At 57.2% G+C, this 14,807-nt stretch overlaps 1 protein-coding gene across 11 annotated transcripts in view; it reads right to left on the reverse strand.

The window, feature by feature from the left end:
- MPRIP (myosin phosphatase Rho interacting protein) overlaps positions 1 to 14,807 on the reverse strand; it is a 150,843-nt gene that overhangs the window by 44,588 nt on the left and 91,448 nt on the right. For 8 of the 11 annotated variants that reach the window (XR_008374563.1, XR_008374564.1, XM_053563221.1 and 5 more), the window contains 5 exons: positions 10,906 to 10,990; positions 7,365 to 7,575; positions 5,892 to 6,405; positions 1,990 to 2,131; positions 1,130 to 1,243 (listed from right to left, as the gene is read on the reverse strand). Coding sequence is in view for 9 of the 11 variants with exons in the window: in XM_053563221.1 (XP_053419196.1) it covers positions 1,130 to 1,243; positions 1,990 to 2,131; positions 5,892 to 6,405; positions 7,365 to 7,575; positions 10,906 to 10,990 (1,066 nt within the window). In the remaining 2 variants the exon portion in view is untranslated. The remainder of the gene's footprint in view (positions 1 to 1,129; positions 1,244 to 1,989; positions 2,132 to 5,891; positions 6,406 to 7,364; positions 7,576 to 10,905; positions 10,991 to 14,807) is intronic. The other 3 variants (XM_053563227.1, XM_053563228.1, XM_053563229.1) reach the window with 1 other exon arrangement.

Below are 14,807 nucleotides of genomic sequence, written 5' to 3' on the forward strand. Positions count from 1 at the left end.
GGTTGCTGTGAGCCGTGTGACGCCACGGCACTCTACCCGATGGCAGTACAGTGAGACTCTGTCTCTACAAAAAAAAAAAAAGGCCATGCCTGGGCCTAGAGCCAGGCTGACCCGGAGTGAGCATCAGCCCCTCTCTTGAGCCCTGTTCCAACCCCAGTTGGCCTCCCTGGCCCAGTACCCTGGGATATTAGAATGCCCCAGCCCAGATGACCTATGTGTGCCAGCTGCTACGGCACAAGACCCAGAGGGAAGACTGCACCTGCCCTCTCTGGCCACCTGCTCCCAACTTCCACATTGTGCAGTGGCACCGACTGCTGGCAAAGATGGCAAGACATGGGCCCCTGATGCTCTGCTGTCAAGGCCTGGACCTGTGGCGATGCTGGGGACAGCAGCTACTAGCTGAGTTAATAAACTTAGAGGAGTTTCATTAAAAAAATCTGGAGCAAAGCCCAGACTGAAGGAGAAACCGGTGCCCTTGCTAACGCGCCACAGTTATGCATCAATCTGTGGCTGGCAGGCCCAAGCTCTGGGGAGGTGAGAGGCCTGCTCTATGCTGATCTGCTGGCAGCAAAGAGACAAAGGTAATCAAGGGCCACTCCCCTCACGAGGCCGGAGACCGCTGATGAGTGCCAGGTCAGAGAACCAAGCAGCCACCTTGCTTCCCAAGCTCTGGTGGCACCCGGCTACACCTCCTCTGCCACAGATCTGGATCAGTGGCAGGACCGGAGGCAAGGTCTGCTCTTTCACTGTGGCACGAGCCATAGAAGAGGTTGAGCTCTGGCAAGATGCAGCTCCTGCCTCCAAAGTGACCCCAAACACCCACCCCAACCAGAAGGGCAGAGGCCTGCTGCAGCCCCACTTCTCAAGAGTCCGGATCCTCTGCCTGGGCCCAGACAGCCTCCTCCACAGGGACCTCCTCCTGGAGCGCAGGATGCCATGTAGCCCCCAGTTTGGAGCCCCAAAAAAGGGAAGAACCATAGGATGTTTCCGATGGCCTGTAGGTCGGAGTGCTCACAAACACTAGGGACAGCTGGTGTGGATGCATGAACAGAAACAGACAGCAGCCCAGAGTGGGCAGAAGCAGAGAGCACAGTCTCCAGAGGACTCAGCACACAGCGCCCAGGCTCACCGTCATGGAGGGCTCCGTGGACCTCCTGTCCAGTGACTTGGCTCTGCGGTGTGGAGACAGGGGGGAAGCCGAGGCATCTGAGAGAGGAGCTGTGGGGGCTTCACTGGTGAAGTCCTGTGGCAGAGAGCAGCTGCCATCAGCACAGCCCGCACACTCAGGCAGGTGGGGGCAGCAAGCTGGGGTCATCCACCCATCCATGGGCTGCAGAGGGCCTTGCTCCCAGCGAGGGGTAGAGATCTGCCTGGGCCCTCACTGTAGGCGGCTGGCAGGGCCGGGGCAGGACCCGTGCCTCAGGACACCCAGGTCATCAGAGCAGCTTTTCTTCTAGACGCCTGGCCAATGTCTCTTGCCTGGCCCCACCCCATCCTCCAAGCTTCTGGGGTCACAGAAGGAAGAGCCTGGCTTTGTGGCAGCAAGCAGACCTCAGGTTGCACAGTGGGCTTGGGCACCTCACAAGTGAGAGAGAAGCCAAGAGGAAGATGCGCTCAGACAAGGCAGGCTATAGAAGAGGCGGACGGGCGGGCGCCCAGGAGGGGCAGGGTTTCGGAAGCTGAATCTACCTCATGAGCTGAGTGGAGAGGTGAGGGGCACAGTTGCGCTTGACGGAAAGAGGAAGAAAGGTAAGATATTCAGCCTTGCTCTAGGGCCACCTCAAAGGAGGAGACAGGGGATCTAAAGTGCATTAGAATGTCCTTTAGCTGAGACAGTTGAGGTTCCGACATGACGGTGCAGAAGGCAGGCCCATCCCAAGAAGGTCACTAGGTGCTGAGGTCAGAGAGCGCGGCAGGGGACTCAGAGGCACATGGGGTCGTGTGCTGACCGGACCTGAACCCCCCCCACCCCCCGCCCCTGGAGCTCACCCGCTTCCTAGGGAACGCCCTCTTCTCACTGCGGCCTTGGCGAGTATCACTGGTGGGCGAGGGCCGTGCTGACGTGTTGGTCTCCATGTGCTCAGCCTTCTCAATGTCCAGGGCCTCAAATTTTTCAATTACCTGGGACCTCCTGAAAGAGAAGATATGAGGCTGCTAACATGGAGATGAAGTCTCCCCACATTCCCAAATCAAGGAGGGGCTCCTATAGTTGACACCCTCACGCCTCACCCACCATGCCAGTCCCCCACGCCGGCCTTCCTCAGCCTTGCCCAGGATGCAGAGCGCCACTGCACCGAGGAGGCTTCTGAGCACACGCCACTCCACAGCCCTCACACCCACCAGGCCTGTGCTCGCCTTCTGCCCTCCATCCCTCACTGGAGGCCCTGCAAGCTCTGTCATGTTAACAATTGGACATTCACATAGCTCAGCACCTGGCAACTTCTCCTGAGCCACAGGCATGATCAAAAGGCCACCACCACCTCGGAGGGGTCAGCCTCCATCCTCATTGTACTGCTCAATTATCACAATGCAGCCCCCACCCAGGGTGCCCCAAATTTAGCAAGAAAAAAGCCCTTGAATTAACATTGTTTCTGCCGACAGTAAAAGACCAAATTAAAACAAAAACAAAGCAAGTTGATTTCATGTGAGAGGGCTGGCGGCCTCGTCAGGCTCCGACTGCCGAGACGGAGCTGAGATGGGGTGAAGCGGGTGGAGGAGGTGCGACGCCACACGGCAGCACAGCAGGAGAGGCGAAGAGGCAAGACCTGAAAGAAAACAAGGCTGGGGAATGAACAAACAGAAAAGCACTGCTTTCAAAATCAAATAACCGTAAACCAAAATTATCCAAAGGATTAAAACAGCAAAACCCACGGTGAACACTGCAGAGGGAGAAAGATCATGATTGTCCCAGAGCAGCAAGGAGTCACCCTGTGGTGTCAGAACAGGAGGTCGGGCAGGGGCCTCGCCGCTGGGAAGTCCCCACGCCAGAAGACCAGCCCCACCCTCACAGCTGAGGCCTGTTTTCACATGGACACTGAGTTCTCCTTGCGGGAACAGTTCCACCTGGGCTCTGGACAAGTGGCCAAAAGCTGAGGGGAAGCAGGTGAAGGTCTCCAATCCCCGAACACTAGAATGTAACTCCAAAGAAGAAAGAGCAGAAATGAGCTCAAATCCTGAGACAGCCACTCCTTCTCCAAAAGGCAAGCTTTTTGTCAGGGAGGTTAGCATAAGAACTGCTCTGCTAATGTCTCTTCATCACAGGAGGTAAGTGCCAAGGGCAGCACCCGAAGGCCCCCAGGCACTCTGCTACCTCCATGCCAGGTGTGTCTCAGGAAAGTCTATGCTAGGCCAGCCTGCTGGAACTAGCAGTAGAGGCAAGTGGCTGCGGAGTGCAGGGGAAGGTGGAAGCTAAGGCAGCTGCCAGGGACCTTCAGAGACGTGCACATCCAACCACTTAGGTGTGTCCTAGGCAAGATTCTAGGCCCTGGGGTTTTGGTGCCACCAAACTCTCCACTTAACTCTGGGGCCTAGAAAGCCCCAGGAAAGCAATTATGGACTGTGCTGGGCCTGAAGCCCATGTGAATGGTATGCGGGAGACCTCAGGGACCTAGGCAGAAGAATAAGGCACTCGCTGAGGCTGCTCCACAGGGCCCTGGGGAGGCCCTGCAGGCCACAGGCTTGGGCAGCATCTACCTTGACTCACCAGGCAGAGTGGGAGTCACTAACTTGGTACCCTGGACATGGCACAAAAAGTAGATGCCTACACCCGGCAGATCCCCGGCCTCCTAGGGTGCTCATGACTGCACTGGGCGTGGGGCCAGGGTCGCAGGGGGCTGAACTTGCTGTTAGCCACCAACGGTCCAAGCAGACCATAGCCCCCACACTCGGCAGGCAATGACCTGCCACCTAAGAAATACCTCAAAGCTCTGGAAGTCTGAAAACCAGACCCACTGAAGCCAGAGCTGATGGGGCTCTGACAGGATGGCCTGGATGGCCACAACCTGTCAAGAAACCAGCCCCTTTGGTCCCCTCAGCCTGGCCCCTCGCAGACATACAAGGCCATAGTTCCAGGCAACTGTGGTTAATGTCTGCTTCTATATGGAAATTCTGCTCTCCTCAACCAGGGGCAGGGACCTCACCCAGCCTAGGGGGCTGCTCAGGATCCAGTGAGTAGGCCTCAGAAAGCAAGAGCAGCTGGCTAGTGCCATCAGTTAGAGAGAAGGGGTGCTGTAGCCTGAGTGTGCACAGCCAGCGGGCAGGGTGCCAGCACTGGCTAGAACCCATCCCTACCAGTAGACAGCATGCAGAGTGCAAAGCCCCAGAGGCTGCGTCCATCCCAGGCCAGCAGATGAGGATAAGCTCAAGATGAATCTCTCCAAGAAGCCAAGCCAAGCCAAGCCAAGCAGGTGTGCTGAATGTTAATTCTGTGGTCTGGTTCTGAACCAGGACCTGGCTGACGCTGCTCCGGAGCCACCACGACACACAGGCTGCCCGCTGGCCAGCATGAAGCCTCTCCTGCCTGCCCACTGGCCTCATCAACTGCTACCAAGACACTCTACTTACATATTACATAATGCTTAAAAGGATCCCCTTGGTCCCAGTCCTGGGTCACATTGTAGGAGCAGGGACATCCCAGGTAAGGGCCTGCTGGATCTGCTCACCCTGAGAAGTCACCCTACTTCTGAGCCTGTTCCCTACCTATAAATAGGGGTTGTCATCGATGTGAAGGCAGCCAAGGGCCTCACAGAACCTCCTAGCACCCAGCAGGTGTTAGGCAAACACTCAGCTGTCCCTTTCCCTTTCCCTAGGAAGTAAAGGTGTTTTCCTCTTTTCAAAACCAACATCTCCAGGTGACTTTTCCTCATCCTAGAGGCTGACCCACAGGTCCTTTCCACCTGGGACATCTGAAGAATGGGTGAGCTGTTGGCCAATGGTGAGTGTCCAGAGAAAAAGTGGACAAGAGGGAAAAACACCCTTCCCTCCACCCAGGAAGTAAGCCCAGGGCCTTGGCCCATCCTGAAAGCACCTTTGCCTCTGAGCTTTAGGCTGTGTCTGGTGCAGTGAAGACAGCTTGCAAATTTCTGGAACTTAGGTCTCAAGCTCTTTTCTGGACATTGAAGTTCTTTGTGAACCTAATGAAAACTACTAGTTTTCTTCCCAGAATGCCCATATATACTGTTGACTATTTTACTGCAAGGTGGGGACCCTGCTGCCCAGGCACAGCCTCAGTTCACAGCTGCTGAGGGCTTGGGGGAGCCGAGCTCCTTCTCTAGTTTTCCCAGAAACTTGAGAGATTCAGGGCAGCACAGGCCCCCCTCATAGCAGCAGAGCTCTGCACCTACACCCCTTGGCCACAGCCTTGGACCTTCTGTCCAAACCTTGTCTCTCTCCAGGGAGCAGGAGCCCCTGCCAGCTTCCCTCCTCAACAAGCCTGGAGGGCAGAAGCGTGGCTATGAGCCCCCAGCCGCTCACTGGCTACCTGTCAGGAAAGCGGGTTCTCCAGGGAGCCCGTGCTGCCCTCATCTTCCTAGGCATAGTCATCTGCCCTTGTACCTTTGTCCCCTCCCCTGGGACTGCCAGGGCAAGAAGGCCCCTCTCACATCTGTAGCTCTAGGATCTTCCTGGCTCCAGGGCTGCTTCAGAGAATTGAAATGGGCCAAGAGGAAAAGATCCTGGGCACACAAGGCCCAGACAACTGAGAACCCACAGGGGCAATTAGAGCCCAGGCTTCTGGTCCTCAGAAATCCTGCATTCTGGCTGTAAGAAACCACCTCATGCTTGGAACAGAATGTGTGCTACCCAAGAGAGGCCGAGGGTGTTTGTGTCAGGACCCACCCACCCCCACCCCCGAGCACGTGTGTGGCCTGCTACAGCCTTTCTACCCTTCTTACCTCCGCTCATTGCCAAACAGGCGGGCCACCTCTTCCCTGCCAGGGCTCCGGGCCCGAGTCCTACGTTCCAGCCGCCTTCTCTCCACCTGGAAGGCTTCTCGGTGGCTGATCCTGATGGCCTTGGGGACGTCGGCCAGGGTGGCATACTGCCTGCTGGCTTTAAAGGCAAAGGCGCTCCCCAGTCTGTCTGCCCCCTGCCCCCCGGGGCTGCCAGAGTCCACATGGGTGGGGGGCCGGCCAGCTGCATCCAGGGAGCCAAGGGAGACGCTGCAAACCATCTGGCTTGGGAGCCGAGGACCTGGGGAAGCAAGAGGATGACCAAGCTCCTGGAAGGGTGACTTGGAGCAACTGTACCTGTTGTCAGGGGTGCTGGGGCTGGGCGGGGAGAGCGGTGGGGGCAGCTGCTGTTCCTCAGCCTTCATGTCCTGCTTGGTCTTCTCCAGGGAGAAGTAGCCGCTCTCCACTCGGACTTTGCGGCCACCATCCATGCGGTCACTGCTCACAGCGCCCTCCTCTAGAAGGGAGGTGGGAGGAAACATGCTCAGCCTGCCACCAGCTCTGCTCTGAGGATTTTCTTAAAAAGTCCATGTAGGGTCCAAGCAGGGGCCATTTCTACCTCCTGTCTCCAGGGTCTGGCACAGCTGGTCCAAGGGCAGAGTGGGGAGGGAAGAAATAAATATTCCACCCACACTCCCCTTACCTGGATGCCCCTCAACTGGACCAGCAGGGGCCCCTGCACTTCTAGTTGGGTTGGGGGGCCTGCATGGGACAGCTTAGGGGGACCCCAGCATAGGATATCCCACAGACAAGGAGGAAACCAGCAGCCAACCAGTCCCTCAGTGCCTTAGTGCATCTGGGGGAGGGACGGAGCAGGGGACTTCTGCAGCAGTGAGATGAAGTGAGTGAGCTGCAGTCACTGAAGTGAGACTGAGAAGCCTCTGGCCAATGCAAGTGGCACCAGCCCCAACTATCGACTTACTTGTCTTTAACAATGTAGACGAAATATAAATAGGAAAAGCTGACCTGTATCTTGCAAAGCCCTCTAGGGCCTGGGATAGGTCCTGCTCTGCTCAGATAAGTCCAGAGTGCTGAGGGAATGGGCACAGTGATGCTATTGGGGAGGGGGGACAAGACCGCCTTAGTCACTGCTTCTCTCAGGACATGATGGATGTCCCAGCTCACAGCTGCAGGCATGAGCACAGTGATGGAGGAGCAGGTATCCTAACACCAGGCCCTGTGCAGGTGGCCACGAATTCACCTGATGCCCACCTGGAGCTTACAGGCGCTGCCTCCCTCCTTTACAGATGGGGTCTAAGAGCCAGAAGCAGCAAGACCAAGACCAGAACCCATACCAGGCTGGGTGTTGCCCATGGCATAAATGGACAGAGGTACATGGAGGCACAGGGCTGCAGGCCCAGACTAAGTCCCCAGTGTCAGTCCCCTGGGCACCCAGGCCAGCCTGGCCCTGCTCACCTTCTTTGCTCTCCAGCCCAGGTTCCCGTAGGGAGCTGGCAGCAGGAGGCTGGCCCTGGCCAGGACTTTGAGCTGGACTCAGGCTGCTCCCATCTGGCTGGTCCTTGCCCCGCATTTCCTCCTGCCACAGAGTGGACTTGGTAGTGGGGACCTTCTCAGCACTGGGGATGCTGCTGCTGCTGGTGACAGCCACCTTGGCAGGCCCGGGCTCCTGGAGGGGAGGGCGATGTCAGCCAGGCATGCAGCATGCAGCATGCAGCCAGGCAGTTCACAGGCCCTGCTGTCTGGCTGTGAGGACATCCAGGCCAACTATGCAGCGTCAGCGGCCTGGGGTCTCCAGAAGGGGAAGCTCCTGCAGGTGGTTCTGTGGTGTTTTCATCTCTGCAGCCCCAGAGTGCCCAATTCCCCACTAAGATGCACAGGTCCTCCTGACCCACAAAACCCGAAATCTCCTCAGCACAGCGGCAGGCACCAACAGTAAGAGCACAGTGGCTGGGGCAGATGTTATCATTCTTAGACTTCAAGGCACTGAAGACACAAACAAGAGGAACAGGGCTGGGGTGGGGAGAAAACACACCGAGGTAGGCCCAGTGCCACCTGCAGGTCCTCAGGGTGAATGCTAAGAGCAAGTCCACAGCAGCCCAGCCCTGCCCAGCTCTGCCTCACCCCACCTTGCAGCCTCACCCACCCTCTGCTTTCTGGTTCTGAGAAGGTCCACAGAAGACCTGGACAGCATGAGAAGGACAGAGTCATCAGATGCAAAGCAAATGCTACTGTCTGTTTGTGTCCCCGAAATTCACATGTTAAGATCCTAACCTTAGGGAGGTGACTAAGTCATAAAGGTGGAGCCCCAGAGAGTGTCCGTGCTTCTTCCAGCACGTGAGAGCCAGGACAGAGGCCCTACTGGCTCCTTGATCTCGGACTTCCCAGCCTCCAATGCTGTGAAAAATAAATTTCCATCGTTTATGAGCCACCCAGTCTGTGGTGTTTTTGTGACAACCTGCATGGACTAGAGGAATGGAGTGTCCCACCTGTGTACACAAACACTCATGTGCACACAGTCCGCACACGCTCTCACACGCCAGACCAAGCCAGCAGGTCCCACCTGCACACACACACGCACACGCACACAGTCCTCACGTGCTCTCACACATCAGACCGAGCCAGCAGGTTCCACCTACACACACACACGTGTGCACAGTCCGTACACGCCAGACTAAGCCAGCAGGTTCCACCTACACACACACACACACAGTCCGCACACGCTCTCACACGCCAGACCGAGCCAGCAGGTTCCACCTAAACACACACACACTCGTGTGCACAGTCTGCACACGCTCTCACACGCCCGACCAAGCCAGCAGGTCCAAAGCTACTGTCAGCTTTGCAAAGATTCCCAGCCAGGATGGCAATTGCCACAGAATCAAGATGTCCCCAGACTACTCAGAGCTGCCAGCAGACAGACGTCAGGCTGGATGCTCCCTCGGAAGAAGTCAGCCTCTCAGAAACAAGCGGTGAAGTTATCTTCTGACAGTTCCTGAGGGCTCCAAAGAGCTAAGGAGACCTGGTCCCAGGGCCACCTGTTCCTCGAGCCAAAACCTCTCTGATGTGCTCATCCAAAATAACCTGCTAGCTATGCTGGATGAAGAACCATCTTTAGTCCCCCAACCCCTACCCCCAGTAGCAAAGCAGATGTCACCAGAGCCTCACTGCTGCCCAGGACCCTCTCTGGAGGGGGCTTTCTCCCTACTTCCTTGGCATACACACAGAGCTGGGGACCCAACAGGAAGGGAGGGTTGAGACTTTAAGCAGGGGTGGCAGCTGATACCCTCCCTTCCCCCCCAAAACAAAGATTCCTAAGAAAAGAGTGCATAGTCCAGTGGTACTGGTTTGACTCACACTGAGGAGAGAAGTGGAGAAACAGCAGACCTGGAAGCCTGGGAGAGCCTGAGCTCTGTCAGACGAGTGGGGGCCCAGGCAGGCGCTGCACCCCTGGCCAGGGAGACAGGGCTATGAGGCTGGCCTGTATCCATCCTTCCTGCCCTGTACCCTTCCCGCCCTGCTCACACCTACAGGGTCAACATTTCCTTCTGCTCCAGGCTTTCTTCGAGCATAATGGGGGAGGCGGGGAAAGAAAAGCTCCCTGGAGCCATGTCACAGGCCTCTCTCTAAGCCTGGGCTTGGCAGGGAGCCATCCTCACTGAAAAACTATCTGTTCCCCAATCCATAGCCTAAGCTTCTGGAAGCAGGAGCGTCAGCTCTTCTACCTGAGCTCCTTGGGGCAGAGGATGGATTTAATAGGGCACAGCAGAGAGCCCATGCTTCAAGTACTCTGCTAGTTCGACCTGAAACTCTCCCAACCCATGCTGGGCCATGGAAAAAAGAGGTCAGGTACAGCAGGGTCTTGGGTTCTTGCCTCAACTGGGACCGAGAAGATGTTATACTTACCCCAGCCACACCCTGGGTCATGAGAATGCCTTTGGGATCAGGCTGCAAAGGGAGGCCTACCCTGCCCAGAGGCCCTGTCCCAACCCTAGTTCCCACCTGTCCTCTGCAGAGGCCCCATGCTGCCCCACAAGACAGAGAGATAGCCCCCAATGAAAGACCACAGCCTCTGGAACCAGCAAGCTCAAATGAGATGCTCTTAGAAGACAGGGGTGGAAAGGAGAGACCCCATCAGGTTGGCTTCCCTGGGGCTTGGGAGGGGGCTGAGGTCTAGGCGACCTCCCCAACCTGGGAGGCTCATGTGGCTCCTTCTACCAACCACAAAGCTAAGGCTTGCCCATGGCCAGCAGTAGCTGGGGAACAGAGTGGCCATGGGGTAGGAGTGGTGCTCAGCAATCATCCCCTGCCCAGGCCACACCTCCCACCCAGTAGACTCCTGTTTCTAAGGCGTCCCCACAGGAACAAGCATGGCCCTAGACACTGCTCATCTGCCTGTGATTTTCTCTCTCAAACCAGGTGTCTTCAGGGGATTTGATTGTTAACTGCTATGCTCCATTCTCAGTTTCCAGGAAGTGCTCCGAATGTGTTTCTGCCACCTTGCCAGGGGCATCTCCCTTCTAGCAAACGCTGGGCAGAGCACGCCGGGGTGGCAGATAGATGACCCTTAGACGAGGGTGGGCACCAGCTGTACTCCAGGGCAGGGAGGCCTCTGCTGCAGCCCAGGGCGAGCACATCCACACACAGCCCAAGGAGGTATAGACAGCAGGGCACCCGGGAGGCAGGGATCTCTGAGTGCCCCTCACTCAGCTGGGACACCCTGGACTCCCCCTGTCCACTCCCTTGCAGCCCACTGTTCCTTCCTGAGGTGTGTGCAGCAGGCTCCTCCTCCCAAGGGACACCCACCACTCAGCACCTACTGTGGGTTCTGTTCTGTGGCTCAGAGAGGACACAGCAGACTGTAGCCCATGGAGCATGAGAAGGAAGAGTGAGTGGACTGGTAACTGCTGCAGCCCCCACCTGGCCCCCCTGACATCCCCTCACCTCCCTAGAAATCTCTCTTCTTCCTGGGCCCCAGGTCCACCCAGGGGATACCGACCTGCGGTGTGGGAGGCTCCACTTTCCGTTTCTTCTTCTGGTTCTGCTTGTTGGTCCTGGGATAGACCATGAGCATCTCCAGCCACCTGGGAGGAGAAGAGGGGACAGAGCACCAGGTCAGACCTGCCTCTCGGGGTCCACATGCTACAGCCCGGGCTGGGGCTGTCCAGGCCCCACATAGAGCAGGCCTCTCCCCAGACACAGCAAGTCACTGAAGAGCAGGCCAGGCCAATGGCCCTGCAGTGAACACAGTAGGCTCAGGGCACAATGCAGGCTGCAGGCCTGACCACAGTATTCCATTACTGGCCCTGTCTCCAGGTAAGGCCACCTCCTGGAGTACATGAGGCAAGTACAGATGGGCTGTAACTAGGAGGCACATGGGGCTGCAGAGGCAGATGCTGGCCCCGAGACAGGAAAGAGTACTATGGGTGCTAAACAGCTGACCTCCCAAAACCACCCCGTGCGGGGGGAGGGTGCCTTAGCCCCTGGCTTTGGGGAAGGCCAGGCAGAGACGCCCAGGGACCCCCACTAGGGCTGCAGCTGGGGAGGGTGGAAAGAACAGGCAGGAGGCTCGGCCCCTGGAATCGGACCTGCCACCACCCACAGGCTCAGGTAGATCTCAGCCCCTCTGGGCGTCAGTCTCCTCAGTTCTGCAATCAGAGGTAGGGCTAGGTCATGACACAATGGCTGCTGCTTCCCCTACACAGACCCTACAACAGATGAAGGGGTTGAAGAGCGGCTGGTTGCCTCACGAGGGCCTCACGCTAGTCCTGTTAGGGCTGGAGGAAGCAGGCTGGGGAGCAGGGGCGCAGTGGGGCCCTGCCCCTGAAGCCCCAGCTCTAGCTCTGGGCCTGCTGGTGTAAGAGCAGCCCCAGTGTCCTCTCCAGGAGGGAGGGCACACAAGAGACACTGCTCCAGATCTGTGCAGACTACCAGGGCCTATGCCAGGCCTGAGGCCAGCGGGCCCAGCGCTAGGTGAGAGCACAATGCCACACCCTGCTTGGAGGCCATGCTGAGACTGGGGCATGAGACAGAGGGCAGGCCAGTCACAGTCACTGGCCTGTGGGACAAACTCAGGAAGGGTACGCTGCTGACAGCTGGTGGCCGGGGAATCTGGGCTTGCCAAGGGGCTACCCTCAGCCCGGCTTAGACCAGTCAGTGATGCTGGATGTTCCATGAAGACAAACACCTGTGCTGTCAGAGACCCATGCCACAGGTGCTGCAGGCCACTTCTCCATGGGTACATCTGCTGAGCCAGCAGAGGAGCAGGCTTTCCCCCCTGCTGGTCACCTTCTCACCAAGCTTGTCTGGCAGTGGAAGACACTGGGAGAGGGCCTTGGTAATGCAACTTGAGTGCTCACAGTGCTTGTGGGGTTAACAGACTTTCCACCAGGAAGAGCCTTGCCTGCAGAAGGCCACTCTTTAGTCACTTCATTCCCCCAGGACCCACGTGCTATCAGCTGTCAACTACTAATAGGCTTCACAGGCTGGGCATGGTGGCTCACACCTGTAATCCTAGCACGCTGGGAGGATCCCTTGAGCTCAGGAGTTCCAGACCAGCTTGAGCAAGTTCAAGACCTCCCTCCATCTCTACTAAAAACAGAAAAACTAGCCAAGCATTATGGCAGGTGCCTATAGGCCCCGCTACTTAGGAAGCTGAAGCAGGAAGATGGCTTAAGGCCAAGAGTTTGAGGTTGCTGTGAGCTAGAATGATGACACAGCACTCTAGCCCTGGGCCACAGAATAAGACTGTCTAAAAATCAAATAAGAAAAAAAAAAAAAAAAAAGACCAAAAAACAAACAAACAAAACAAAAAACAGGCCTCCCAGGATGAAGCCTCAAGGAAAAAAAAGAAAGCAGAGTTGCCACTGTGGTTGCTGGCAAAATGGAGGTACTGAGCTCTCCTGGGTTGGCCCCAGAAAACCAAAGACCCAGGAGGAGAAGGGATGGTGGTGACAGGCCTGGGTTATCCCATGAGGCTCCGTCCCTTTAGGTATCTTAGTCTCCATTCAGACTGGGGTCGGAGAGATGCTGGGTCCAGGAGCACACAATGGGACGTGTCCTCTGCACTTGGTTCTCTCACAGAGGCTGGGTAAATGTCTAACACCATCCAGATGTGCTACAAGTATGAACAAAATAAACTCTATGAAGAGAGGAGGGGATGGATGTCGTTGGTGGTTGCCAGGGAATCCTGGGTGAGAATGGCAGAAGGCAGAGCTGAAAGGCAGTGCGGGGCCAGGGTGGCCCAGCCTCCCCTGCTCAGAGCACAGAGTCTCATGTGTTCGCTTCCATGCAAACCCTACTTCCTCTAAGGGCTGTGTGAAGTGTGGCCCCAACAGCCCGCAGGCCCCTCCCGGCATGTGGGGATCAGAAAGAGAGATACCAACTTCCTCTACTTGCCTGAGAGAGACAGACCTGCCCAGGTCTGTCCCTGACTACCCTGCTCCCACCTCCTGGTGGGAGGTCTGTAACTCCTTGGGGGCTGGCTCTGCTGTGCTCAGAGCACACAGACCCATGTCAGGGTCCCGGAGCCCAGGGATGAAGTTACCGGGCATATGAACTGTGATGGGCAACAGGCCATGAGGTGTGGGGGTAAGGGTCTACAAGAGTGGGAGACAGAGAACAGGGAAGATAAGGCAGGGGTAGAAGCCCCCCAACTGCCTTAAGGAGGCTAAGTGTCCCAGAATGAGGGGTGGTAAGGAAGCTGCTGCCTGGGCCACAGGAGGGGCTGAGCCAAGCTGCCACCGTGAGAACCTCCCTGCTGGACTGGGGCAGACAAGGCCTGGAACCAGCAGGACTGGGAGGGAAGGAGCCCTGGCGTGCTCGTTCTGGCTCTGGACACACTACCAAGCCACCACACAAGCTCTGGACCCTACAGAGTGCCTTGCCCCACACGTGCAGAGAAGGTAAGGGGGACTGAGGACCCAGCAGCACTCAGGCTGCCTGCTGGGAGAGCCACCCCTCCTGTCACCACAGGACACAGCACGTCTGTTTCTGGCCTGGTCTCAGAAAGCACCACTCTGGACACCTCACATCCCATCCTGGGGACCTCAGATCCCCTTTCCACCCCACCTGTCACCCAGACCCTTTTGGGACCCAGCTCCCACAGGGAGGCCCAGGGCTCCCTAGGAAGCCCATCTAGGCAGAGCAAGGCCCAGGCTATGTGTAGGCAGGAGTGCAGAGGGTACCCCAGACAGGCTCCCGCCACTAGGCCCTCAGCCTTCTACTGCAGAATGAGAGTTCTGGAGAAGCCCTGATAGTCTTAAATGGCAGGGTTCAAGATTAAGATCAGGAACAGACACAAAGTGCTCCTCCAGCATGTCCCCAGGAGGACTCTGGAGAGTGGCACCCCAATAGAGGGTGACTCCCCCACTAGCCCCCCCAGACATACTTCCTGCCTGCTTCTCAACCATGAAAAAAGATGAGAGGGCTTCTCCAAGACCCAGCTCCTGCTCCCTGGCCAGGCCTGATGCACCTGCTCACCTTTCCAGACCCTGGAGAGGCAGGGATGTGTGGCTTTCCACTACAGCCCCGCTCACAGTCCGTGTGTAGCAAATGCCCCCCATGCTGGGCTGGTGTACCCAGAAGGCAGATGCCACCATGGGCTCACAGACAGGAGCTGGGACTATGGGCTGCATCACGACCCTCCTCCTACTCTCAGAGGAGTAGGAAGAAGAAGAAAGGTCCATTCTTTCCACTTTGGTGCAGCAGCAGCAAAGGGGCCATCTGTGAAGCACAGGGGACTGAGACACACCAGCCTCAGGGCCATCACTGAGGAAGACCATATGTACTGAGGCCATCTTGAGCTTCCACAGAGATGAAGCCCAGCAAGGCTTTGGGGATAGCGTGCAATAGTAGTGGGGGTGAGCTGGGAGCTAGAACTCTATCAACCCTACAGGTGAA

The sequence above is a fragment of the Nycticebus coucang genome, chromosome 15 (assembly GCF_027406575.1).
Source record: "Nycticebus coucang isolate mNycCou1 chromosome 15, mNycCou1.pri, whole genome shotgun sequence".
Classification (NCBI taxonomy): domain Eukaryota; kingdom Metazoa; phylum Chordata; class Mammalia; order Primates; family Lorisidae; genus Nycticebus; species Nycticebus coucang.